This window comes from Blennius ocellaris (genome assembly GCF_963422515.1).
Source record: "Blennius ocellaris genome assembly, chromosome: 23".
In the NCBI taxonomy this organism is placed as follows: Eukaryota; Metazoa; Chordata; class Actinopteri; order Blenniiformes; family Blenniidae; genus Blennius; species Blennius ocellaris.
The window spans coordinates 15,097,014-15,122,676 of record NC_137672.1 but is presented as its reverse complement, the minus strand read 5'-3'; the positions used below and the strand labels follow the sequence as shown (position 1 = coordinate 15,122,676).

The following is a 25,663-nucleotide window of genomic DNA, read 5'->3' as shown; positions in this document are numbered from 1 at the left end:
TTTATTTCAAATGAATGACTTTCATCAATCATTATTCATGCAGCACTTTTCAGACAAACATAAATACTTCACAAATTAATGATTCAATCTTTATTTTCTCACAATGTCCTTGCTTTTTTTCCAAAAAGTGAGATTGTGCATTCTGTAACATAAATTAAACTTAATCTAAAGTGTAAACATCGCAGTGAAAAATACTTGTCTGGGTACTTTGTGTCCCCATAAAACTCAAAATGTCCCTGAAAGCAGAATTTAAGAACGCTGCTGTATTGTAAGCTTTTTATGGGCAGAGCCACACCTGCTTCCCCCTCATGGACATGCACAGCCCCCCCCCCATTCTCCCCCTCCCTCCTGGAGGTAATTGGAGCAGACAGCAGTTGGCCTCACAGGCCTGACTGACAGACAACAACAGTCCAAAGTGACCAAAGCAAAACTCTGGACGAGCGCTGAGGAGTTCCACTGAGTCGCACACCGAAAACAGAGATACAGAAGTCTGGTAAACCCTGCTGAGTGTCTAGTTTTGAGGGGGAGCGGAGAGGAAAGGTTCAGGAGAGGTCGTCACCATGAAAAGCCTGGATCTCTTCCTGGTAGCATGTTGCTTGTGGACTCTGGGAGGTAAGACACAAGCTGGCACAGCATGCCCATGTGTCAGGGTTAGAGGACTAATACGCCCTCTGAAATACAAAAACACCATGTGTAAAGTAGCAAGTTCAATTATTGCTTTTTGTTAACATGTACTTGACACCAGCAAGTTACTGATGTTTGGTATGTGATTACTGATTACTAGATTGTTGACAAAGTTTGTGCTACTTTTACTGATTTCCTTCATTTAGACTAATTTGGATTATGTGCATGCAACAGTCATAACATAGTCATGGTTATTGCTCTCACCTCAGCCTGACTATCGTGGTCTTTTTTAAATACAAGCCAGGCATTTCTTTGTTGACTTTGTTCTCCCTGAGCATGCATGGGTTTTTTTTTTGCCTCCTCTCTCAATTTGGTTGGATTAGTTCCTACGCCCTGTTAACTCTCAATAGATAAAGTGATGTAAAGGGTGGATCGATATAGTAAATAATGTATCATTGCTGTGACGTAATAATGGCTAGTCAGTTACAAAAGACTTACATGGCAACTTTTTCAAGTGAAAACAGAAAAATTTTGTTGGACGTGTCCATCTAGACTACTTTTTTGAAAATGCCTCCTCAGGTGGAACTTTTCAAAAATGGTCCTCCACCGTCTCCATGCACAAGGGGGGAAGATGCAACTACAGATGCAGACCTCGGTCATAATAAATAGTTCTGCACGCGTGCAAGTAGATAGACAATAACAAATATGGCGGCCTTCAGAGAGTCATGACGCCCAGTCCATATTTTTAATCGTCGAGTGGCTCTTCTAATAGCAATACAACTCGGTCATCTGTCCAAATGAATGTCCGTGTACTTGCCATCATTAATGTTTTTAGCTTATTGTTCTCTGTGCGCATGTGTGTGTGCTTTCATTATAAAAACAACTGAACAGCACCAGCTAGTGGCCCAACATGTTAACTACATAGTTTTTAACTTTGGTAATGTGGATACAATGTATAACTGTATAACTTACTTCATGTAATACATTTAAATCTGGTATCTTTCATGTTGCTGTCAGGACTTTAAATTTGGCATTGATGTGTCACAAATTCAAGTAAACAGGAGTTTAGAGACACAGTATCATTAGTTCAACCTAACTGTCATCTCCTTGACAGAAAGACACATTTTTTTCTCCTTTTACTCCAACTCCAACTATTTTCATCTTTTTATAATTAACTCATTGAAATGCCAGTATTCATCTCATTAAAAAACAGGACGTTACTAGCAGATTAGAACTAAAAGTAGTAGCGTTACAGTCAGAATTTACTTTAGAATGTGATTACCAATGCCGCTGGGCAATGTGTTTCCAATATTTTACCTTCTCACTGCATCTCCATGTGCTGCAGTCAGCCTCGCCATTTACTAGCTCGTCTGAACTGGGAAAGCGAGATAAAAATGGTAAATTTCAGCCTTCAACCACTGCCTCCCACCGCATCCCTCGCCCATCAGCAGCCATGTTTTCCTATGCCTAGCTAATGGGGGTGCCTTGCTGGGTGATCGCCGTCATTTATTCCTGTCAGGTCAGATCCTGCCGGGGCCACACCGATGCTAAACGTGATGAATGCTGCGTCACCAGAGCTGCTGATTATAAATGCCTCTAACCTTCCAACACCAGGGAGGAAATGCTTGCAAGGGGAGAGCCACAGTTGTGTTTTAAAATGCAAAAGAATGGCCATATTTGCGTTTTTTATATATTAAACCTTAAGAAGCCTGTGGTGAAGCGTCTCACTGTAATTGGGCAAAAGAGACAAGTGATTTTTTTTTCAAAGTAAACTGTTTTCACAAGACTACAAATGCATGATGTAAACCAATGCAAAAGCCCGTTTAAACTCAGGAGCTTTGGAGCATAATCCCAGAGAAAAATGATTCAGCTCAGTCATATTCAATGTAAGTCTGCTATTGGATTCAGCTTTGGACTCTAAGGTCCTGTTTGCTCAACAGAAATCGGCTGTTAACTGCATCATTACTCCATTTTCTGTTTCAGAAAAGTTTCACATACAAACAGCAACTTTTTAAAATTGATTACTGTCCACACAGAAATGCGACTGGGCCATAAGCTGGTGCTATGTCAAGCAACAGGATTAATAACACAAAGTAAATAAGAAATAGCCAAGAATATGATTTTCGTATCAGTCTATGCTGTCAAGTTACACATAATGTCTTTTATTGTAATTTCCCACAATCTTTCCACTCAAGACCACGCATGTGAAGCTAACAAATCAATCAAAGTTCCCAAACACATAGAAACTGGGTCTCTAGGGTTTTGGAAAAGTTACAATATAATGACAATTCTTGCAACACTCTCCTACTGCTGAACAAATAAAAAAAATATGGAAATAAAAACTATCAATTTAAAGTTTGAGCCAAAACAGAAAATTAAGTTGTGGGATGACAAAACACTTTTCTGGCTTTGTGTCACATTTTCACATCCAAGCCTCAGAAAAAAACCACCTCCAGCCAGGTGCTTTACCACCAAGTGTGAGATCTCCACAGGTTCAAGCACCACAGTAAGAGATGGAGTGTAAAACCTGGATTTTATACACATATAACAGTGCATAGATAGTGCATGGTGATTGTGCAAACACAGAATCTAATGCATTTCATTATTTACACATAGCAACACTTTTACAATTTTAATGGTGATGAGCATAATCAAAGCAAAGAGATATTTCGACATTATACAGATATTTTATGGATATCTTGAAGTATCGTTGTCATCTATACGTCAGGGAAAGTGTCACATCGATCAGTTTTTTTCATATGTGATTTAAATCATTAAATATGAATTTCTAGGATGTAGTACCTGAGTTACTGTGATAATCATGGCAATCCTCATTCAAATACACAAAATAATCAATTTGACTGACTGAGGATTTGAGACATTTTCCCAACTGAGACCAAGACAGGTCGTGTTTAAAGGTATTGAACATATTAGTTCTTTGACTTTTTTCTTTAAACAAGTTGCTGAACTTTCTTCTCTAGTCATCACATCAAAAATGTCATATGAAATAACCCTAAATAGTGTTGGTTTAATCCCTTTATCATACCACAGTAATTGAAAACATTACCAGCAGAGGGTCGCCACTGATTCTTTCCATGTGTCACTCAGGCGCTGCAGACGTGGAGCAGGAGCTCTGGAAGCACATCTTTAACTCCTACAACGTCAAGGTCCGACCGGCTCGCGTCCCAGAAGATAGGGTGGTGGTCCGCGTGGGGATGGTCCTCTCTTCCTTTGTTGGACTGGTGAGGCTCAAAGTGCCAAAAAGTGCAGTGCAAGGATCTCTGCTAGGTTTGGATTGAGCTGCTCGTTTGAGCTGTGTCCACATCTCGACTTCCTTTGGCATGTTGTGTGAAAACAAGCAATTTATTACAGTTTTCAAAAGCAATGGTGTTACTCAACCAGCTATTGAAAATAGAAACTAACAAGTAACTTGACGTCATCTAAGTGCGTCTATTGTTCAGCTGAGGCTGAATGAAAATGATTTGCAATCGAGATTTTGCGGCTTCTTGAAAAAACAAAACTAAATCAGAACAGCGAAGACACACCTAGCGAAAAACAGGCTAAAATGAACATGAAAGCTGGACAAGATTTCAAAGGCGTTCAGTGTGATATAGCACAACAGCTTCAGCTGAGGGAGAAGCTAACAATTCAGCTCTGAAAACCAAATAAAGCAACTCTGCTTCAAAAGAGGATGAAGTTGAAGTACGTAAAAGTAAGCAATTATTACTCTGTTACTAATTTCCTAATATAGTGAGTCATTTACTGAATCCAAATGTATAACACAGTATTACTGACTCTAAACCAACAAGCAATTTCTGCTTTTCTGCGTCCCTCCTTCTTAACTAACTAACTTTGGCCGTATTTTCTTTAAAGAGAAGAAGCAGCTGAACATGAAACTGCAGCAACTGTGTATACATCACCCGCTACAATATCAGCTGTCTCCAGGACGAAAGCATGGCCACTCTGCAAACTGCACACATCGACACAGGAGTCACACAGATCCCGCTGGTGACCTAAGCCACAAACAACTTTTTTCTTCTTCTTCTTTCTTTTTCTTTTTTAAATCCGGCTCTGCTTCTGAAATGTAAATCCAAAGATAAACTTTTGTGTTCAAGGCTCTGTGAATATATCTGGGTACCATCTGGGTTCAAATGCAGAACCAGATGGCGCAAACGAGTACTACTGAAGTGGAATACTGTATTTTTATTCATCCATGCTGGGAAGCAGTGTTATCGCAGCATGCACTGACTGGGCTGCTGCTTATGTGACTGCATAAAATGATAAGGAGCGATTGCACATACACACTTGCACACTAGGTCACTATTTGTTCTTTATTCTCCTGTTGGCTCTCCTCTCTGTGGCATGCACATCCACACAGTGTCTGCAGTGAGCACGCTCCTCATACCCCCCCCCCACACACACACACACACACACACACGCACAACCCCACACATTCAAGGTCAGTCTTACACTGGAGAGGAAGTCACCCGGGACCCCTTAAGTTCTGGACTGGAATGATCTTGAAAAGTGACCCACTTGGACGCTTGGCTCCCCTGTGTCTCCACAGGACTAGTCAGTTGGGTAATCACAGAGTTATTATCAACATTTGCCCTGAGGGACGCCCTGAGGTGAGCCGCAGCAGGATGTTTAAGTGTGCAATGGGTCTGCGGTCAAATCAGAGAGAGAGAGAGACAGAGACCCCCTCCACCTCCCTCTTGTTGAGTCCCAGCTGTCTCCCTCACATTCCTCCTGCAGTTTTAAATAGCAGAACCGGCTTATCGAAGCAGCCTTCCCGCTTTCTGTCATGTGATCTCCGTTAGGACTCCTGCAATGCCGTGTGTCCACTTTTATAAACGTGAAAATGACAAAAGAAATGACCCAAAAGCAGCTGTATTGTAAGTTTGCTGCTCACTAAAGAGTCACAAATCGCCTTTTTCTTCTTTTTTTTTAAGAAAAAAAATCTTAGAAATGAATTATTTATGGTTAAACCAATTAAAAGTTAGTTGTGGGTATAATTGAAATGGATCCAGACAGATGGACAGAGTTGTCAACAGACATTTTCAATACAAAACTTTTTTGGCACATATGGGATTATAGGAGTTGCATTGGCACCAGCCTAAAGCTCTATATTGAATATTTACATCGAAAATAGACTGACGCCAATGTCAGTTGAGCCTTTGTTTGGTCATTTTGATCACAGCTGCACTCAATGTTTACAAGTATGCTTGAGTATTTGGTTGAGAAATGAAAATCAGCTTGTTTGGTGCACATCAGGCCTCAGATGATAGCGCCACAGATGGGCCACATGGAGACCACAATTACACCAAAATCTTGTTTTAATTGGACTGAACTTGCCTGACACCCACCAGGATTTTTGGTTAATTAGCAGAGACAAACAAACTGTTTGTTTCTCGCTTCATACTTGAACAGCCATGTCGGAAAAATATGAAAGTGAAGTGTTGAATGGATGTTCACCTTATGTCCGACACATTTGAATAGAAATGTGAATTTCAAACTGAAGGATTTTCTCCCCTTCATCTTTTCCTTTTATGTTTTGTTTCTTCAGAACATGAAAAATGAAGAAATGAGCACGATTGTTGTCATGGATCTGGTAAGTCTCTGTCTAAATTACTCACACTTCCCACACAGAGTGATGTGATTGTATTGTCCGTGTCCCCCGGTGTGACCATGTTTCTTGTCATGATGAGCAACTTCTCCAGTGGCAATAAGTTGATTATCATGTCACCTCCCCCCTCATGTTACCATTTAGTGCCAACACACACTGTACAAACGACCACAGGAACAGTTGGAGGAGCAGTAATATGAGGGAAAATGAAAAAAATATGTAAATAGTGTTTTGTTATGCGAGGACAGGTGGGCCCATTCCAGAAGAATCCAATTACAAGCCTGGAAAAATGACAAATAAACTGATGACATGACATGGTTGGATTTGCGAATGCTCAATTTCAACCATCTGTCATTTTCTGTTTCACGAGCTTGCCGACGGCTTTTCATGTGTTGTGGTGTGACTGTCACACGCCCGCGTACAAAGCATCTTCTTGCACCTTTCAAACAGGAGTGGACAGATTATCGGCTGATGTGGAAACCAAAAGACTATGATGGGGTTGAAGTCCTGCGCATTCCCTCTGCGAAGGTTTGGCTTCCGGACATTGTCCTCATCAATAAGTAAGCTGAAACTCTCCTTGAATTGTATTAGATGTGTTGAAAGTGATACTAGTCTGCAACTGTTACACATAGATTTTAAAGCTTAATTAGTCATTTACTGTATTGGTCCAAACATAAGGCGGATATTTAGGAAAAAATAGTTTGCAGACTCTTTTCATGCATTATGATGAAGCCTGTCAGTGTCTTTCAGGACAGTTTTGCACTTTTTCTGCTCTCCATTGTCTCACATTGCACTCAATGAATCCATATTTTTAGCAGATTGACAGTTATTATTAGTCTCATCTGCATTGATCAGCATCAGATTACAATTAGCCTCATAACTCCTCCTGTGTGGCTGTTTATTTTGACCTACTTTTAAACCACTTTTCTCCAGGTGATCCCTGTTTTGCTCCATTTTTCCATCTACAGGTTACTGTCATCTGGATGTTAGGTATACTTTTACTTCTTTATGGAACAAAAACTGTATCAGATCCTGTTTAATGACATGTAAAAGACAATATGAAAAAAGGCAGATATGTCTTTTTCTTTAGACCCTGAATATAAGACCACCTCTTTTTTAGACTTGTTTCCTATTTTTTTTAAAAAGAAGAAAAACTTGTTTTATATTTTGACTGATACAGTATTTAGTTCCTTCCAGATGTTTCTCCATCAAAGAACTATTGCCATCCACAATCAAAAAGAAAAAACACTTTGGAAGGTTCAAACTGGACTAACTTGTTAACGTTCAATGTTCCCTGGTTATGTTCATATTTTCAATGTTCCTGATCAAATTTATTGGTCATTTCACACTTTTTGTGTCTTTTGTCAGACAATGCAATGTTAGACACACGAAAAGCTGGATAGGCTTCATTTAATTAGCTATCGGTGAGGATCCATGCAAATGGACACAAAGTCAGTTTTCTGAAAAGGCCTCCTTCGAGCCAGCGACCTTAGGATATCAATACATTCAAGCCTACAGTCCTCCACTCTACCAACTTGCGGTTGTCGGGTACCACCATCAAAGGGTGTCAGGTGTCAGTTCTAGCAAGGACAAAAACTTTCCATGCGGAATATACACAGGTGAAGGTTGACACTGGATCTGATTGGATTACATTATGCATACTTCCTAAACTGCCTGTAAAGACTCCCCATCAGCCTGTTATCTAGCAAAGCCAGCTATTACTTTAACTGAAAGGGCAATGTGAGGAGCCTGGGAGTATCTTTTCACTTTTACATTCAACAAGTCCTCAGGGGCACTTTTCTTCACCATTGTAACATCTACTCTTGAGCAATTGTTGATGGAGATTGATACTGACAAATGAATCCCCACTTTGATACAAAGACAGTTTTCTGAAAAAGCCTTTGTTCAAGCTGAACCTGAAGCAGCAACCTATAATTATCTATGTTCCCCACTACGATCCTTCGCTCTCACAACTGAGCTATCGAAGGCTGACAATTGTAAGCCCGAGCAGGGGAGAAACATTCCTGAGTAGACCAGAACTTGCCTAAACACAAAGTACTTACATTATAGTATTTTAAAAACCATGTACCACAGTGTATTGTCAAAGGATTTAGATACTAAGAAGAGTGAGTGTAGTCTTCATTCCTCCACACATACACACTCCCATTAACGCCACTGTAAATATCCACACTGCTCCATTCATCAACACTTTATAGGCAATTAAGCAGCATGGCTCCCTAATAACTGAGCTCATGGCACTGCACAGCCACTTCAGCTTGTGAGGCTTTCATTTGGAACTGCACACACACGCACACAAATGAGTAAACCGACACAAATGGAAACACGCATATACTTCTCTCTGTCTGTATGATCAATTCAGGTCATTTTAACCGCAGCAGCAGCAGCAGCAGCACCTTCACTGGGACAGGGTTTTTAGGGGAGCCCACTTAAAGGACACGAGCATCTCCCTGTTATATTATATTACCACAGCTATAAAAGCCCAAAGACTGCACACAGACAGAGGGCTAAATCTGTGTCTAATTGACTCAATGTCTTTGTTGTGCATTGTGTTATGAGCTTAAGCACCCAAACAGCTTTGTACACAGCCAACATTAGCCGTGCACTTAGCGGCGCTCTGTGAAACGTGTTGAGTACTGCCTTACATCTATGCCAATTAAAATGTTTTAAGGTGGATTCGTGCACAATGGGAGCACAGCCAAACGCCGAGATATTCCGTGACTGTGCTGAGAAAATGGAAGGAGCTGTGTGACTTCAATTATCAGCCATGAGACAACATATATGAGATAACATAAAACAAAGGCTGCAGGTGGAGTAAAGTTTTTAATGCTGCTGTTGAAAGTTGATTGATTTTATTTACCACAATCTGCAGCAGAACGCACTAATGCCCCTGCTGTCTGTAAATATCGATCTGGTATCTGGTCTCCCTGTAAGCACATCTCACAGATTTATACATATTTTTGTTTGTGCTTCTCAAAGTTTATTCAAGCCTTACGTTCTGCTTGTTGGCATCTTCTGCATTCTTCATTCGACTTTCTTCAATCTGTCATTTAATCTGCAACAATGCAAGATAAGCTATGATATGAAACAGAATGGTACAATTCAGAATAATATAACAGAATACAATAAGTGACAAACAATCTCACATATGATGTACTAAATGATACATGGTAAACAATTATTATACTATTGCAGTATTGACAAAACATTAGACATTGATATAATATAGAGTACTACTGATCTACAATGAAACCATATAATACATTACAAATACCAATTTAAGTGCACTACCATGAATCTTGATACAAATCTTGATATGAAGTATCGTGATGCACCCCGTTACCATGGCTCCTCACTTCAAAACAGGATGTGAACTCGGTCCTATGTGTATGTTCACGAACACATTAAAAGCGGTCTTCAAAATGAAAGCATCCAGAAATGTTTCAAATAATTTCTAGGCAGAAGAAAGTGTTAAATTGAGGATTTGATATGTTCAGATCAGGTTTTGACAAATGTCTGACAGCCAGGTAAAAGCCCTGACCCCCTTGTGTGATCTAGGATTTCACCCGCTCTGATTATACTCTGACAACATTTTGTCATTTTACACTCTGACAATTCCCACTGACACTGGTAAAGTATGCCTATTGTTCTTTATTCTTTTCATAGAATACAATCAACTGTAATGTCATACACTCTGATACAATACATTATGAAATGTTATGATACACATCAATTCAATTCGATCTCCTTTGATGCAACATGGTACAATGCAACACACAAGATACATTTTACAGTACCATCCAAAATGATTCTAATAGAATATTACATTGCTGCTAAATACATTCAGATACACTCTGATAAAGTAGGATGCAATGTAATATGATACATAATTAAATTAAAGTACATAATATGGTACAAAAAGACTTCATGTGTTGCAATATGATACAGTGACACAAACAGAATGTGACACTATATTGAAAACTGCAATATGATATGAACAAATTATTTTATGTATCTTTATTCAGCAGAAAACTGAATGATATTAATAAATACCTCTGTTTGCAGTAATGACGGAGTGTTCGATGTGGCCCTACATGTCCATGTCCAGGTTTACTATAATGGCAGGGTGACTTGGACCCCCCCTGCTCTTTACTGCAGCTCCTGTGGAGTCAAGGTTAAAACACAAATATGAAGAAACTTCACTCTATTTTTGTCTTGCATTTATCTTTTTCATGAGCTCTGTCTTTCTGTCCAGGTGACGTATTTCCCATTTGACTGGCAGAACTGCACAATGCAGTTCCGATCCTACACGTACGACGCGACAGAAATTGACCTGCAGTACGCTCTGGACTCAAAAGGCAAAGAGATCCGGGAGATCCTGTTAGACGACTCTTACAGTGGTGAGCACTGGCATCATGTCGCAGCTTTTCATCTCTCTAATGAGGGTGCGTTTGCTTCATTTTCTAGCTGAAATCATTCCTGACTTCTGACTGTCTCTCCAGAGGGCGGCGAGTGGCACATCACCCACAAGCCGAGCAGGAAGAACATAAACGATGATCTGAACGAGGACGTGACCTTCTACCTGATCATTGAGAGGAAGCCTCTGTACTACGTCCTCAACATCATCCTTCCCTGCATCCTCATCACCATTATCGCAATATTCAACTTCTACCTGCCCCCTGATGCAGGTACACAATTTATAAAAGATAACATTTAAATCATTTTAAGAGCTAAAGATGCTGGACAGTCTCTTTCTCCTCTTGTGGCAGTTCATCCATACAATTTCCACATTGATGTAAAGCTGGTTTAGATTAAAACCGCCATGCCATTGATTTCCTACCATCTCGATGGCATTTTCTTAATTGTGTTTGTGCTGTCTCTTTAAATTGAGCAATCACACATTTGTCCAATTACCAAGGAATTCAATTTGAGATTAGATGCCTGTTTCCTGGAGAAGAGCTGAATCAATAACCTCAAAGATGAATATGTGACCTCATAGCAGAGCGAGTGACAGTACTTGATAACATACTTTGTTTGATTGTATTACGTTTGCAATGTAACATAATTTGGGACACTGGGAAAAATGTGAATGGAGACAAAAGCAATGTCTTTGTGTCAAAGTGTCCTTATAGACTCCAACATGCTCCAAGTGAGCATTTAGTAGTTCAGCTGTTGGTTTGTGAATGATTGTGTCAGCAAGTGTAAAAAGTGAGCGACAACGCTATGTTCAGACCACATCAGCTGTAAAATGCATGTTTCAAGTACCATGTGCCAATCACCATGTACAAGTAAATTCAGGTCACAAGCTAAAACTTGAGCAAAATGAAGTGAGTTTATCATTTCATGAAAATCAGTTGGGCCAGAAAAAAACCTTACTTCACCAGCAAAGAACAAGATATAAGCAATTTCTGAGATGCAAAGTTCTTCTTTAGGCCAACACTATGAATCAATAATTGAAAAAATCGAATGTAGCCAGCATGTTGTTTGTGCAAAGCCGCTATCCTCAATGATGTGGACATGTAGATGGCCATTGGTTGAAATCACATGTAGGTAAAGACTCCATTCACTTTGTACTATGTTTTGCTTTGGTTTGGGTTACGAACATCCGGGAGATGCTCTTTTCTTGTTGAACAATGTTCTGTCTGTAATACAACAGTAGCAGTGTGATGAAGTCTGAAGAAATGCTTTTTATGTGACTGTTCAGTTAGAGATTATACATTGCTCTGATCCACCCCCTCTGAGGTAACAACCACTAAATGTGACCACTAAATATATACCGTAGGCCACATAAAGTGGTAAAATGGGAAATAAAGTCCACATTACAGTCATTAATGGTAAATTACATGGACCAGATGCTGCAAAAAGAATAGCTCTCACTAGTTGAAGGTGGAACAAACCCGGCTTGAGTTCAGTGGAGCAGAAGACTTAACAAGTGCATTTCAGTAGTTGCTTAAAGTGTCTGTTTCCTTTGTGCCAGGTGAGAAGATGGGGCTGTCGATCAACGTGCTGCTCACCCTCACCGTTTTCTTGCTCCTACTGGCCGATAAAATCCCAGAGACCTCGCTCGGTGTCCCGATTATCGTCAATTACATCATGTTCACCATGATCCTGGTCACGTTCTCCGTCATCCTCAGTGTGGTTGTCCTCAACCTCCACCACCGCTCCCCCAACACCCACCAGATGCCAATGTGGGTCCGCAAGGTGAGCGTCAAAATTCTAAATACTTTTTAATTACATCACCATATTACAATAGCATCCCTTGGGCAATGCTTCAGAGGTGAAATAATATGATTCACATGCCATCACACATCTGTGCCCAGTTTTCAGTTTTCATATGAGATTACTCAACTAATGACTTTTGGTTGTTTTTTAAGAACGGGTTCAAGTTTTAGCAGAAAAGTGACTATCGCTCACAAAATAAAGCAATTGGAAACGATGCATATGACACAAATGCGAAAGATCTGATGAGTTGCAAGTCAACTTTTCTCACTAACATATCTTTATCTTATCTTTGGATAAGTTTGGTTCTGCACTTAAATATTTGCTTTGACAATTACTCATGCCACCACTGTTGCTGGTCCACATCTCAGAACAGTTTTAAGCTCAAGAAAGCTTCTTTGCTGTTGTCAGGAGCTTTAGCAGAGCGCCAGCGGCTCAATCACAGGAATAAAAGCAGTGCCATATCGGTAGTATCTGAGCCTTCATTTTCTTCATTTTCTTCATTATCAGAAAGCGGCAGGGGGAGTGATGCCATTAAGCTGTCTGCATGTCCTCAAAAGACCTTTCAGGACACTGGCTGCTGCTTCTAAAAATGTAGCAGACTCTTACAGATATTTTAAATGTGCGTTTCTTCTACAATATAAAAGACACAAGACAGGACTTACACTTTTGGGTATGTCGAGGGCACTTGTAAAGACAAATTAAGGGCAAGGCAAACAAAAAAGGCAATCATGCTGCAAATTAGCCAGAGAAAATATATTTGAGCCTAATTTTAATTGATTTTGAGCGCAATATTTGTTTTAGAGGCACGTGGTCCTTCTCTCTTTGATGAAGTAAACTGTGGCCTTGAAGTGGTTCATTAATACAATGTTAATTTTTGTCTTCAATTGGTAGTGAAGGCGGCAGTAGTTTGGGTTGAGGCGGACCACTGAATTAAGTCGACACAGGCTTCAAGATTCTAATCGCCCTGTTATACTATTAACCTCCATCAGTGGCTGTTGCCCTCGCTGTACATTATGTGGAGCTAATTACAGGCGCGAGCAGCAGCTCTGTACTCCACCCTCCCAACACTGTCACCATTTCAGGGCGACATTCGAATCAGAAATGCTCATATTGATTGTAGGTGATTTGCACACTTTAATGGAACCGAGCTGCTTGGCACTGGATTAATGGGAGGAAGGGGGCATTGTGTTTTCTGCTGCTTTTCAATCTGACATCTGTGAAATATGGGGGGAGATTAATTGAAGTGATAGTAATGGATATTTTCAGATGTGTTTGAAGAAAACTACATGAGCAGTTATAATATAAAAATCACAGATATATTGTTACTCATAGGCATCGTTGGGGATGTACTGTTAATGGTCATCTGCAGGAATCTTCAGTTACTAAAGTAGAAAAGACTACCTCGTGTATGGAGCAGAGATATATTCATATAATTTATAGCTTTGTAAATCATTTGTTTCAGACATTCAAATCTGACATGTACAGGCAATTATAAAATGTATAAACTATCTATGGCATGTTGGACCTACAAAGAACGAAGTGTTTTCACAAATATTTTACGAAAACATTCAGAACATATTATTTAAACTGTTGGAAGACTTTGAATTTGCTGTACATAACCATAAGCCTGTATCTTTCCCCATATAGCAGTGTATGCTGCTGTCCTTCGCAATAAAATCAGTCACTGTGGGGTGATTGTGTGAGGTTTTATCCCGCAAGGACAAAAGGCGGTATGTGTCAGGACATTGGAAAATCGTAATGCAATTCAAGAATAATGAAAACATATAATAGCGCAAAGGGCAAACAAGGAGATGTAAGATTCGTAACTGTAGAAATGTTGATTTATAAACACGTTTTTAGCCATAGATATACAAGTCTTTACTTCCACTGGCCTTCCAGCCGGAGGCTCTCAATAGAAAGGAATCAGCAGGAGATTATAAAGACAAACTTCCATTAACATTAATGTATGCATTTTTGACCAGGGTCTATTTTTCTTTGTCAAAATACCCACATTCCAGCAAACAGTGACCTTGTATACTTGTATACTGCTTTTGTTGCTTTGTAAGAAAACATTCATCGTTACCCCACATTTAAGCCAGAAGGGGGCAATAGATATTGTCCCTGTGGAGCAAATAACGTTATGAAACAACATTTCTTGTATCTTGTGAATACATGATGAATACAGTTGAAATTGTGAAAAATAATCCAAAAACACATTTCCAATTTCCTCTTTTGTTTGTAAATTGTTTGAGCGTCTACCAGTTCCTAAATCTTTTGCTTCTAAATGTGACACTGTTCACCTGCTTGTGTCTGATTGTCTGTTACTGCTGAGCGGTGCTATGCGGTCACTGGTGAAAGAGAAAGTCAGAGAAAGTCACACGAAGACACATTTGCATTTTTTGAAGTTCACTGCTGCCTGACCTAGATTTACTATTCACTAGTAGTCATCATGTGTTTCTTGCCTGTGGCCTTTCATTGACATTCAACTGTCAATACAGTTGTATATATGGCAGCAGTGCACTTCAAAGGAGAAATTAAAGAGCCACTTACAGCATTTATGATATTGATCAAGATGAACCTTTGAACCATTGATTTTGATGTTTCACCATTGAATCATTTGATATTTTGAAAGGTTCCATTATCAGATAATCCAACAGTTGACAACACACTTGAGAGGTATATGGTAAAACGCTAGTCTCTCACTGAAATGTTCAAATGCAAATGGTTCCACCACAACAATGTATTTTGCTCAAGGACACCTTCAGAGTAGACTTTGAGGAATTGGAACTCATTACCCGGTTGGTTCCTCCACCCAAATCACTCAGCAGCAACTGTTCTCAAAGGTTATCTCACTGCTAAATTCAACATTTGGACTCATTTCTCAGCCTTAATAGGTAAATACAGAGTGAGTACATTTCTGCTGTCTCATAAATCATGAAACAAGAATACAAATAAATAGCTTTTTATTACCTGGGAAGACAATTTATGCATAAAGTCTGGCGGAAGGCAATGAGCTATCGACAGAAAACATACAGTAGAGTTAATTAACCATTTGTCTTCAAGTGTGTTTTTGTGCAATCAATTCTGAGCAAGAGTCTCCATCTTTATCTTCCCTATCTACCCAGATCTTCATCCACATGCTGCCTCCTTATCTAGGCATGATGCGACCAAAAGTGGAGACGCCCCTGTCCCTGGAGACTTTGCCCCGGAGGGAGAAAAAGATGGTTGCCATCAGCAAAGTCGCCGATGAATATTTTATACGCAAACCGGACTCTTCCATCTTGTTCCCGAAACCCAACAGGTGAGTAACGGCCACTGTACGTAAGAACCAGGCTGCATGAGGAGATAGTTGAATTTATCTGTTTAATGTACATGCTTAGGGGACAACAGTTAACACAGAAAGGCTTCTGCTTCTAAACCTGCTATGTAAAATTATTATGCTCTCCCTCTACTGGCATGGGTTTGCTCTTGATACTTGACGAGAGAGAAAGCACTGAAATAGAGAGAAAATCTCTCTTGGTCCGATGAGCAAACAGCAAATCCTTCAATCAAAATGTGTGCTTTATCTTGCAAGAGGGAATACCATCATTTAGAGCTGAAGTCTTCTACGGGTGAATCCGCAGAACATCACAAAACTGAGTGTATTTATTCCTTCTGCAGACCACAGGAGCATGACCAAGACATGGAGGGATTTTGTGAACAAAGTTCATCATAAACCAGTACAATTGGCACCGTTTAATGTTAAACTAAACTGATTAAGACGTGAATTTAGTAGCTTTATACTGTCTGGTCTCTGGTTACATCTGTAAGACTGAGAAGGCTTTTCAGCATCTAACACAGGGGTGTGAAACATACAGTCCAAGAGCCAAAACCAGCCCAACAGACTCCCTTCCAGCCCAAGGGATGTAAAAAGTTAGTCCCGTTTACACAACATTTCAAGTGAAAACACATAATTTGTGCATTTTCATTTTAGAAAAGTGTCGCATTTATATGACATTTTGAAAATTATATCATTAGCGTGCCAGGCCACATATTGGCACTGTGGTTTGTTTTCATAATGAACTCCCACACCTGCATATAGAACAATATGTTATAATAAACATAAACAATAGCAAGTACAGGGACATTTGCATGGACAGAACACAAAGTTGGATTGCTATTACAGGCGACTCTCAACTATGAAACTATCGTCCCAGTAGTGGGAGTCTGGACTTGGAGCCACGACACTCTGCAGTCAAACATTGTTGTTATTGTCTATCCACTTGCGAATGAACAGAAAAACTATTTACTACGACCGTGGTGGACATGCGGAGTAACAGTGTTTCCAAAAAGTTGTGTTTTCCCCATTTATATAGAGACGGAGTCGGGGTAGTTCAAAAAAGTTGCACTTTCAGTGTCTCTAAGCACCGCTGTCGTAGAAACGGACACCCAAAACACAACAAAAGTTTTCAGTTTTCACTTTGGCCTGAGAGAGCTAATAAAGGTCAAAATCATTTCTTACGACACTGAAAATGACATACTATTGAAATGAGACTTTTCTGCCCTTTTTCCAGCCCACTTAATCTAAAATTGAGCCCACAAATAAATTTTGAGTTTGAAACCGCAATCTAACACATGAGCTTTATCATGCAAAACAAACTTAGTTGTGATGAGACAGACCGGCGTCTATAAAAGCCATTTAAACTTTAGAATGCAGACACTTCCAGTGAGGACCAGATTGATGATTTTCATCAAAGGTTTTACAGAGTGCTGCCCCTGGAGCTGTTGAGTAAGGAGCTGGAGTGGTGCCAGTGTTGCCCAGCACATAAATTGGCGACAAACTGTTCTATCAGTCTACCCCTTTGTCTCCAGCCTTTGTGCACGGAAAACACATGACCTTGCTCAGGTAGTTAGTTAGCGTGGAGACTTGCGTGTCTTGGCAGTCAGATATGTGACATCCTTAACTGGCCCGCCATCCCGCTGCTCTATTAATACGACTCCAAAATCTTCCTCGCAGTGTGTGGCTGTCCCCTCCCTCTCCGCCCTCCTGTGAGAAATGAAATCTGTCTGGAGGGAGAGAATCGTTTCTAAAATAATAATGACCCGTACAAATCGAGTCTGACACGTTTGGGGCGCGACGCTGCGCGTCTAGGTGGAGGGATGGGTGATGGGAGGAGGTGGTAGGGGTGGTGAAGGTGGGGAGGAGGTGGCAGGGGTGGTTGGGGGGTTGTGTTAAAGCAATATGATGAGACAGCATTATCTCTCCCGAGTCCACACATACACTCACACACGCCTTCTTAATTGAGTTTAGTGCATGTCTTGGCACCAGACGCGGCCAGTTTTAGTTGAATTAGTCTCCTGGACAGTCATTTACTTCTCACTGATGAATTGATACTCTGAGTCGTAAAGGGGGGAAACGAGGAGGGGGTTCAGAAGGCAAAGTGTCTCTCCAGCTCTCTTTCTTCCCTTTTTTCCTGTCATCTCTCTCTATCTCTCTGAGAACCTGGTGGGGTTTTCACCTCTCAGAGGTCACAGCCCCTTCACCTGCCACACATGCAGAAGCAGCAGCGACCGCAGCGCTGCATCGTAAACTCCCCAAATCATGCATGGAATACCAAGCAGCTACCTGCTCTGGCCCTGCCTGCCTGCCAGGTTAACTCTCTCAATGTCCAATCAGGACCAAGGTGCTACACTGCCCTCTGGTGATGAATCTGCTCCATCTGCAGCTCGTTAAAACTGTAGCTTGTGCGTGTGTGCGTGTGTGCGTGTGTGTGTGTGTGTGTGTGTGTGTGTGTGTGTGTGTGTGTGTGTGTGTGTGTGTCTTTGCTTAAGAACTGCACGTAGAGAAGGTGTTTAATATTTGAGGTGTTTCATAAGAGCAACAGCTGCTCTGCAGAGAGGATCATGTTAATTTACCAGAATGTTGTGTTTGCTTGGACTTGGTCAAAAACCTTCAAGGAGACATAGTTTGAGGGGAAAGTCTAAGTTAGTTAAAGGAGACTAATACTTAATATTTTTGAATTATTAGGGCCCCCAGGTGCCAGAATAGTTTGAAACTGGGTATGAGAGCCTTTTTGTGTGTCGTTTGCTTGAGTTTTGTCCTGGTTATTTAGTTTCCACCCAATTTTCTGGCTGTCTTCAGTCTTTTTGTGGCTGTTTTATATCTGTTTGTGACTGTTTTTGTTACTGAATGTGTCTTATATGTTTGCAGTGGTTTTTTGTAACTTTTTGCTCATCTTGTATTCCTTTGTTATTGTATTTTTTGTGTGTGATCATATTCCATCAGTCAACAGTTTCTGCTTGTTTCTTGTTACTTTCTTCATAGTTTCCATCTATGTAATACTCTTTTGTTTTGAGATTTCAATACATGTCCTTTAACGCATGCTGTTCTTGTCCTAAGTCATTGTTTTCTGTCACTTCCGAGGCTCTTTAAGGTTGTTCTGGATTACTTTAGGGATAATTTGACCCCTTTGGTCCCCAAACAGATGCCTCGATCGCCTCTTTAGTAATCAGAATCACGTTTACTTTAAGAGCTATTAGTGTTTCTCCAAAAAACATTTTAGATGTGGTTTCCTGCAGAGACAATCATGATGTATCACTGCTTAAGTTCCCAGGAGCATTAAAGCTCTGGGCATGTCTCTCTACAGGAAGCAGCCGGTGGTAATCCATAAGTCATTGCTGAAGGACATTTGCACTAGACAGTGCAAAACTCAGAGCAGAAAAGATGAGTAAAATGCTTCAAGGTCACAATAATATCTGTGAGTTAAAGTGATGTTGCAAAACTTTCTGAAGGGAGAAAAGTCACCCATGCTTGCACAGATTAAGAGCGGGATTCATGAGCAGTCAGTCAGTGGTGTGAAGGTAACTGCACAACTTTTCCCAAACTTCCCCCAGCAACTCCTTGCACTCAGCTGCAGCTGATTGGTGGTTACTGAGGGCAACAAGTAAACACAAAGCATGCACAGACAGACAGAGACACATAGTATTTCTCAGTTGGTGCAGCCCAGTCGGCACATGCAGAGCAGAGGGCACGCCACACTAGCGGAGGGGCACGCGCTGCGAACTTCTCTCACCTTCTTTTAGGTCTTTGACCGTCAGAAGAGCGAAAAGGAGATGTGCAGGATTGCTCATAAATACTTTTTCCTTCATATTGGCTGATACAAGTTCACATGTTGATACATGAGTAGTTTAAAACATTCATCTCCCTGAGAAATATTTAGGGGCCTTGGTCAAGGTGTGGAAATGAATGATGGCTTTCTGTATTTGAACCAGCGACATTAACTTGATCCTCCTTCTCTAACCACTCGGCCACCATTGCCATGTTATGCAGGCTTACTTGTATTCATTATGTGTGTCTTGTAGGTTCCAGCCAGAGGGGATGTGTACAGACCTCAGAAAGTTCATCGATGGCCCCAGTAGCTACCTCACACTACCCGACGAGCTCAAGTCAGCCATAGATGCCATCACGTACATCGCTGAGGCTCTGCAGGCTGAGAAGGACTACGAAGCCGTAAGTTCTGTGCTACTGTTGCTCTTTATTCGATTTCCCTTCATAACATATAATTTGGTTCTCCTCACTCAGTTTTCTTTCTATTTCACCATTCCCCAGCTCAAAGAGGACTGGCAGTTTGTGGCCATGGTGGTAGACCGCATGTTCCTCTGGATCTTCGTCGTCTTCACCACTGTTGGCACCCTGGCTATCTTCACCGATGCTAGTTTCAACCACACACCCACCGATCCGTTCATCTACAAATGAAGAGCGAAAACCCTTGGCTTTCTCATTCTGCCTCCAACCAGCCATTCAGAGTCCAACAACCTCAGTCTATGTGTGTACAGATCGGCCATCGTGTGTCAACAGCACCATTTCCAGTTTTACTCAAATTTAGGGAAGCAACTGTTCTAACGGCATGTCCCAGATAATTTCCATAGTATTCTCAAAGACCAAATAAGTCTTTATTTGGGTAATGGTTAGGGTTAGTGTGACAGAGATAAACAAATATTTATGGATTTTTTTTCAAGTTATAAGTTATTGGATTTACCTTGATAATGACTGCCCAGTCAGTAAACTGCTTACAAGAACATAGGATGGTTGATAAACTGTTAAATTTACAGTTTTGACAACGAGATGTGAACAATCACATTGCTAAATAGTCCTCTCAAGTGATGAATGTTATGAATGCAGATTTCTTTGACTTTATAGATATAAACATTTGCCTTTTGAGATGGTTACAGGAGTGCAACATTTTGAAGTGTTTTGTAACTTCATTCTTCAACTATGTCACTGTTTTGCACACCACCTAGTGACAGCGCTGTATCAGTTAGTTGTTTTCTGTTTGTCAATCGCAAAAAGAATAAAATAAAAAAGGCTTTGTATTTACATACCTCATGAAACAAGAAGATCAAGGCACATCCAATATTTTGAAGTATGCAGTTTCCAAAGCAGCCTTTCATTTGGTAAACAAGCATTCATAAAAGTACAACCTTGTAACATCTTGCTGTATAATCACATGGGGTTTAAAAAGACTGCAAAACTGCAACAACAAAAAAAGCATTTGTGTATGGGCAATGATTTCTGCATGAAATATAGCTACCACTTTAATGTTAGCAGACAGAGCTTATATATAAATACATACTAGAATATAAACCATTGGTGTGTTTTTTCGCATGTTAGCTTCATTAGGAGTGTAGCTCTGAAGTGTGGATCCAACTCTGGAAATTCACATGTGGTGCTAACACATAAACACCGAGACAAACCAGATGCTATAACGAGCCTGCCTTTCATTTCAGTGTGTCAGAATGTGCCAGAGTGTGGCACATGCTTTGTGGATATTTCTGCTCCCATAGTCATCCTCTTTGTATTTAAGGCACCAGCGGGTTTCGATGGAGGCTATTCCCGTGTGCAGAGCTGCACGCCGCCTTGATTCACCAGCTGCACCAACAGCATGTGGAATTCCACCTGTAAAGGAGGCCTTTAAATGTCTCACTTTCTCTCTCTCTCTCCCTCTTAAACACACACACACACACACACATACACACACACACACACACACACACACACACACACACACACACACACACACTTGCCCGTTGTGTTCGCACAGAATGGCACGAACAAACACCCGCTCTTTTAATGTTGTGCATTAATTTGGATTTTTGTCTTTTAAATAAAGATCTGAAGGGAACGGTATCAAAGGCTCCATCTGTTGTCAGAATGCTGCCATGAGAGCCACGACCCATCACCTGCCCGCCACGCTAATAATAACCCACACACTGGCGCTGGTTACTGGACACTGCTTTCATGGGCGTCCCCGACATTTCTATGTGTAAACAACACACTCATGCATACATGCACGATGAGCTCTATTAGCTGAAAGATGTGAAGGCTAAAAGTCTACAGTCATTCTCATCAGCCCATTGCAGAGACAGTGCTGATAGTCTTTCAATATCATGGACTTCTGTGCTGCATGATTGCTACACTTGGGGTCGGATTACAGAACAGTCTATCCCAGATTTTTCTTTTTGTGTGAGGGCACTCCATATACTCAACCTGGGATAATAGTGAGACATTTTCTCACTATTGTAATGAGCCAGGATGAAATATACTGTATATATGTCTACAACATAGAATATAACTATAACAACTTTAGGGAAAGTCAAAAAAAATTGTAAAACAGTTGGTATTGATCCTAAATCCATCCATCCATCAATCTGTCCATGCAAACAACCATCCATCCTTCATTTCATCCATGCATTCGGTATGTCCAACCATTCATTAGTCTATTCGTACAGCTACACTTCCATCAGTCTGACCGTTCATCCAATGCATTTATCAATCTGTCTATTACATCTGACAACTACTCACCCATCCACCTGCATCTGCATTCATCCATCATTTCATCCATCTTTCATTCCTCTTTGAAGCGAATAGAGCTGCAGAGACGACTTTCACATCTGTAACTTCACCAGTGGTACCACAACAGTGACCTGTCCACAGTCATGAGCCAATGTCAAGGTCTTCCAGAATCCCAGCCGGGTCCTTGAACTTGCTAAACTGGGAGTAGGAGGGGGCGGGGCCTCTACTTTGAGTTCCTTCTCAATAGCTGACTAAAGCGAAGCTCACAACATTTGGTATAAAACGTTTTAGCAACAAATTCATTCTTAGTGTTTATTTGGTCTTGTTCTTAAAACTTGGTGGTTACTGAGGGCAACAAGTAAACACAAATAGATGGATTTATTTGGTTTGTAAATTGAGATAAACAATCTTAACTCTTTGCAGCCATGTCCAGACCAAGACTTGAAAATGTAAATAAATAGTTAACTGCATCTAAAGATACATCTTTGACATTTACACAGAGATTTTTAAAAATAAAACAACAACAAAAAACTAGCAATTTAGTTTTCAGTGAATGACTTCATAAAAGAAAGCCATATCCCAAGTTGTTTTTGCTTATTACATTTCTCATTAGGTTGGTAGAAAAACATTTGCACTTCAGAGAAGCCATGATTTTATGCCGTCATCACACTTCACTGTTGCAGCAGAATCCAAATTGAATGATCATTTCCTGGGCCTCTATGTGATTCAGAGATACTGAAGAGATTAACACAGAGAATCATCTCATTGATTAGTTTCTTTTTTTATAACTCTCTCATTAGAATCCCCACAATAGTTCATTGAACCTTCAAGAGCTGGTCTACTTCTTACACGATGTTGGATTAGACATATCACAGTTTCAGCTCTGCCTTAACCTTGCATAAAACTGCAGTACATCTCGAAATTCCGCCTGTTTGGCTGCATAAAATCATTCAGACTGATGTTTTTCTACTAGAGGTGATTGACATGAGGGAAAACATGCAGGAGACATGATTTAATTCTTTCTGAAACTACCTGAAGGACCATCAAGTGGGAGAGTAGAACAAGTCGGAACAAAGGCAGGCAGTGGTAACAGAGTGGGCCTGTTTGTATCAAGTGTAACAGATGAAGAGAACTTCATGACCCTTAAAATGTAGACATCAACTCCATAAAAAGGATTCAAGTCGCCGCACAATCCAAAGTTCACGCCGAGACCTTGGCTTCATCGATCATTGCACTTGTGGTCTTCTCGTCTCAGATCTTCCCGCCGCATTTCTATGGCAACAACATCCGTCTCCATTTTTATGTATTTCTTCGATGTCTTTTCTTGCCTCCAGCTCACCTCCGACTCGGCATCAGGAGGGCTGTGGTGCTCTTTCTCTGATGAAATCCTCCAAGACCTCTCCATCACGGCTGACATCACTGCGCTGCTCCTGCCAAGTAGTTTGGTAATTTTATACTCCGTCTTGCAGGTCTTCAATGCGCTGCGGTCTCGCCACGCATCTTGTTTAAATTCTGCCACTTACTTTAGCTTTAAAGGCTCAGCGACACATAAAGTCACATTATGTCAGCCTTGCCACGGTGAGTTTTCTGCTCTAACTGCTTTCTAATAATTACCTTTCTTTTTTTTAATTTTGCTCGCCATTAGCTCTCTGGTCTCCCGAAAACAATGTCCATATCAGATCCCTTGGATTATAGCTTTATGTAATGTTTGGATTTTTAGGAAAATGAAGGCAAATTGGCTGAGTAAATGAGCTGTTGTTTTTTTTCCCCAAGCATGTGAACATGTGTGTGTCAGCACATTGTATGCCTTAATAAATCAGATCCAATTAATTTCTAGAAAAAACATGTTTTGCACTCATTTTTACAGCCAATACTAATTTCGCTGGAAGATTTCAAACCTACTATATTTCTCATCAACATATTTTATCTAGCCTAGAGACGTGCAAAAAGTAAAAGTCAGAAGTCAAAGACATAAGATAAAGTATTAATGGGCCTTTCATTGACGTTAGCTACGTGCAACATATTTAACACAGCTATCAATAAAAGTGTCCCATCAGTGTGTGAAATAAAATTTGATGTTTGATTTCCCAGCGTTTCTGTGCAGCTGTAAAGCTCTTCACGTTGTAATTGGGCTATTTAGATTAACTTGCCTTACAGCTTTGATTCAGTCTTGTTAGCCGCTTGAAATACAATTGTTATTTACAGTTGAGGACAAATTATTTTCTTCAACAAATGAAGGGTCGGGTATTTGAAAAGAGTCTACTGGAAGTGATTTGTGACATTCTTATGTAATAGGGCCATTTGGTGTTCATTTGTAAAAATTAATTCAACATTACCTCAGAGACACAAGTGTGTGAAGGCATCAAATGAGATTCGATTTAACTGGAAACAAGAATATGAGCAAGGATCACTTACAGGAAGAAGGCGTTCGGAGAAACATTCAACTTCATGCTCAACCCGCCTACGTGTACTCCACCCCAAAAATATCTCCATTGTCATAACCCCACAGTGCATTGCCATTCCTTTTTGGAATGGCGGTGCACTTCCTCTTCCTCCCACCCGCCCTCCCCACACGGTTAACCTCACATTGGTGAGCACCAACAGGTGCCTGCCCCACGGGCTTCCCAGTACAAACACATTCCGCCCTCTCGTCACTCCCAGCACGCGCACCCAATCAGGCCGTGGTTTCACCCATGGAGGCATGGGCACAAAGAGTTGAAGGGGCAGGAGGGGGACAGTTTGTGCTCCACGACGTGCAAAGTAGCTAAGATCTAGCCGGAGGTGTGCATCTGGAGGCCTGCGCCAGGAAAGTGGGCCTGATCTTTAGCGGACGCTCGCTCATCTGGGTCCCAGGTGAAAGATTCTGGATTGGAGGAGCCATCAGCCACTACAGGAGAACAGTAAAAACATGCCATGTCGGTTATAAGCAAGCAAATGAAGATGACTCTGAACTTTAGCAGGAGGATGTACCCGGGTCTTTTCATTGTGTGCTGCCTTTGCTTTGCTGCCACAGGTAAGAACGTTGCAAGGAATACTGTTGGCTTGTCTTGTTGCACGTATGAACTTGTGATTTACGCTGATGATATTTTTACATCGACAGCAGAGTTTTTAGATGTTGGACTTTATGTAAGGAGATTATAATTAAACTTACACTGACCTGCCTTTAAGTGCAAGATATCCCCAGGATCTGGACCAGCACCACGACCTTAAAGCTTAAATATGTTGCTGTCTTTTCCATTTATAGGCAGAATTTTTTTTTTGAAAATGTGCACTTGCATAACTACACAGAAAAAGAAGATGTTTGAGTTCCTGAATCAGTTTAGCTAAAAGTTTGGGCAAAC

At 40.7% G+C, this 25,663-nt stretch overlaps 1 protein-coding gene across 4 annotated transcripts; it reads left to right on the top strand.

Moving 5' to 3' along the window:
* The first annotated feature begins 392 nt into the window (after positions 1-392).
* chrnb1 (cholinergic receptor, nicotinic, beta 1 (muscle)) lies at positions 393-23,781 on the top strand. Of its 4 annotated transcripts, none has more exons than XR_013937148.1 (12): positions 393-612; positions 3,733-3,866; positions 6,191-6,235; positions 6,701-6,810; positions 10,334-10,442; positions 10,524-10,668; positions 10,771-10,956; positions 12,246-12,469; positions 15,616-15,791; positions 19,832-19,979; positions 20,079-20,295; positions 23,657-23,781. XR_013937148.1 is itself a non-coding variant. In XM_080519298.1 (11 exons), exons 1-11 carry the CDS (start codon positions 561-563, stop codon positions 20,223-20,225), a joined length of 1,476 nt encoding a protein of 491 aa, XP_080375424.1. In that variant the 5' UTR covers positions 393-560; the 3' UTR covers positions 20,226-21,602. The 4 variants fall into 4 exon arrangements, 2 of the variants coding, with proteins under 2 accessions (XP_080375424.1, XP_080375425.1); XR_013937149.1 differs by lacking the exon at positions 23,657-23,781 and adding an exon at positions 21,334-21,602; XM_080519298.1 differs by lacking the exon at positions 23,657-23,781 and having other exon boundaries at positions 20,079-21,602.
* The last annotated feature ends 1,882 nt before the right edge of the window (positions 23,782-25,663 follow it).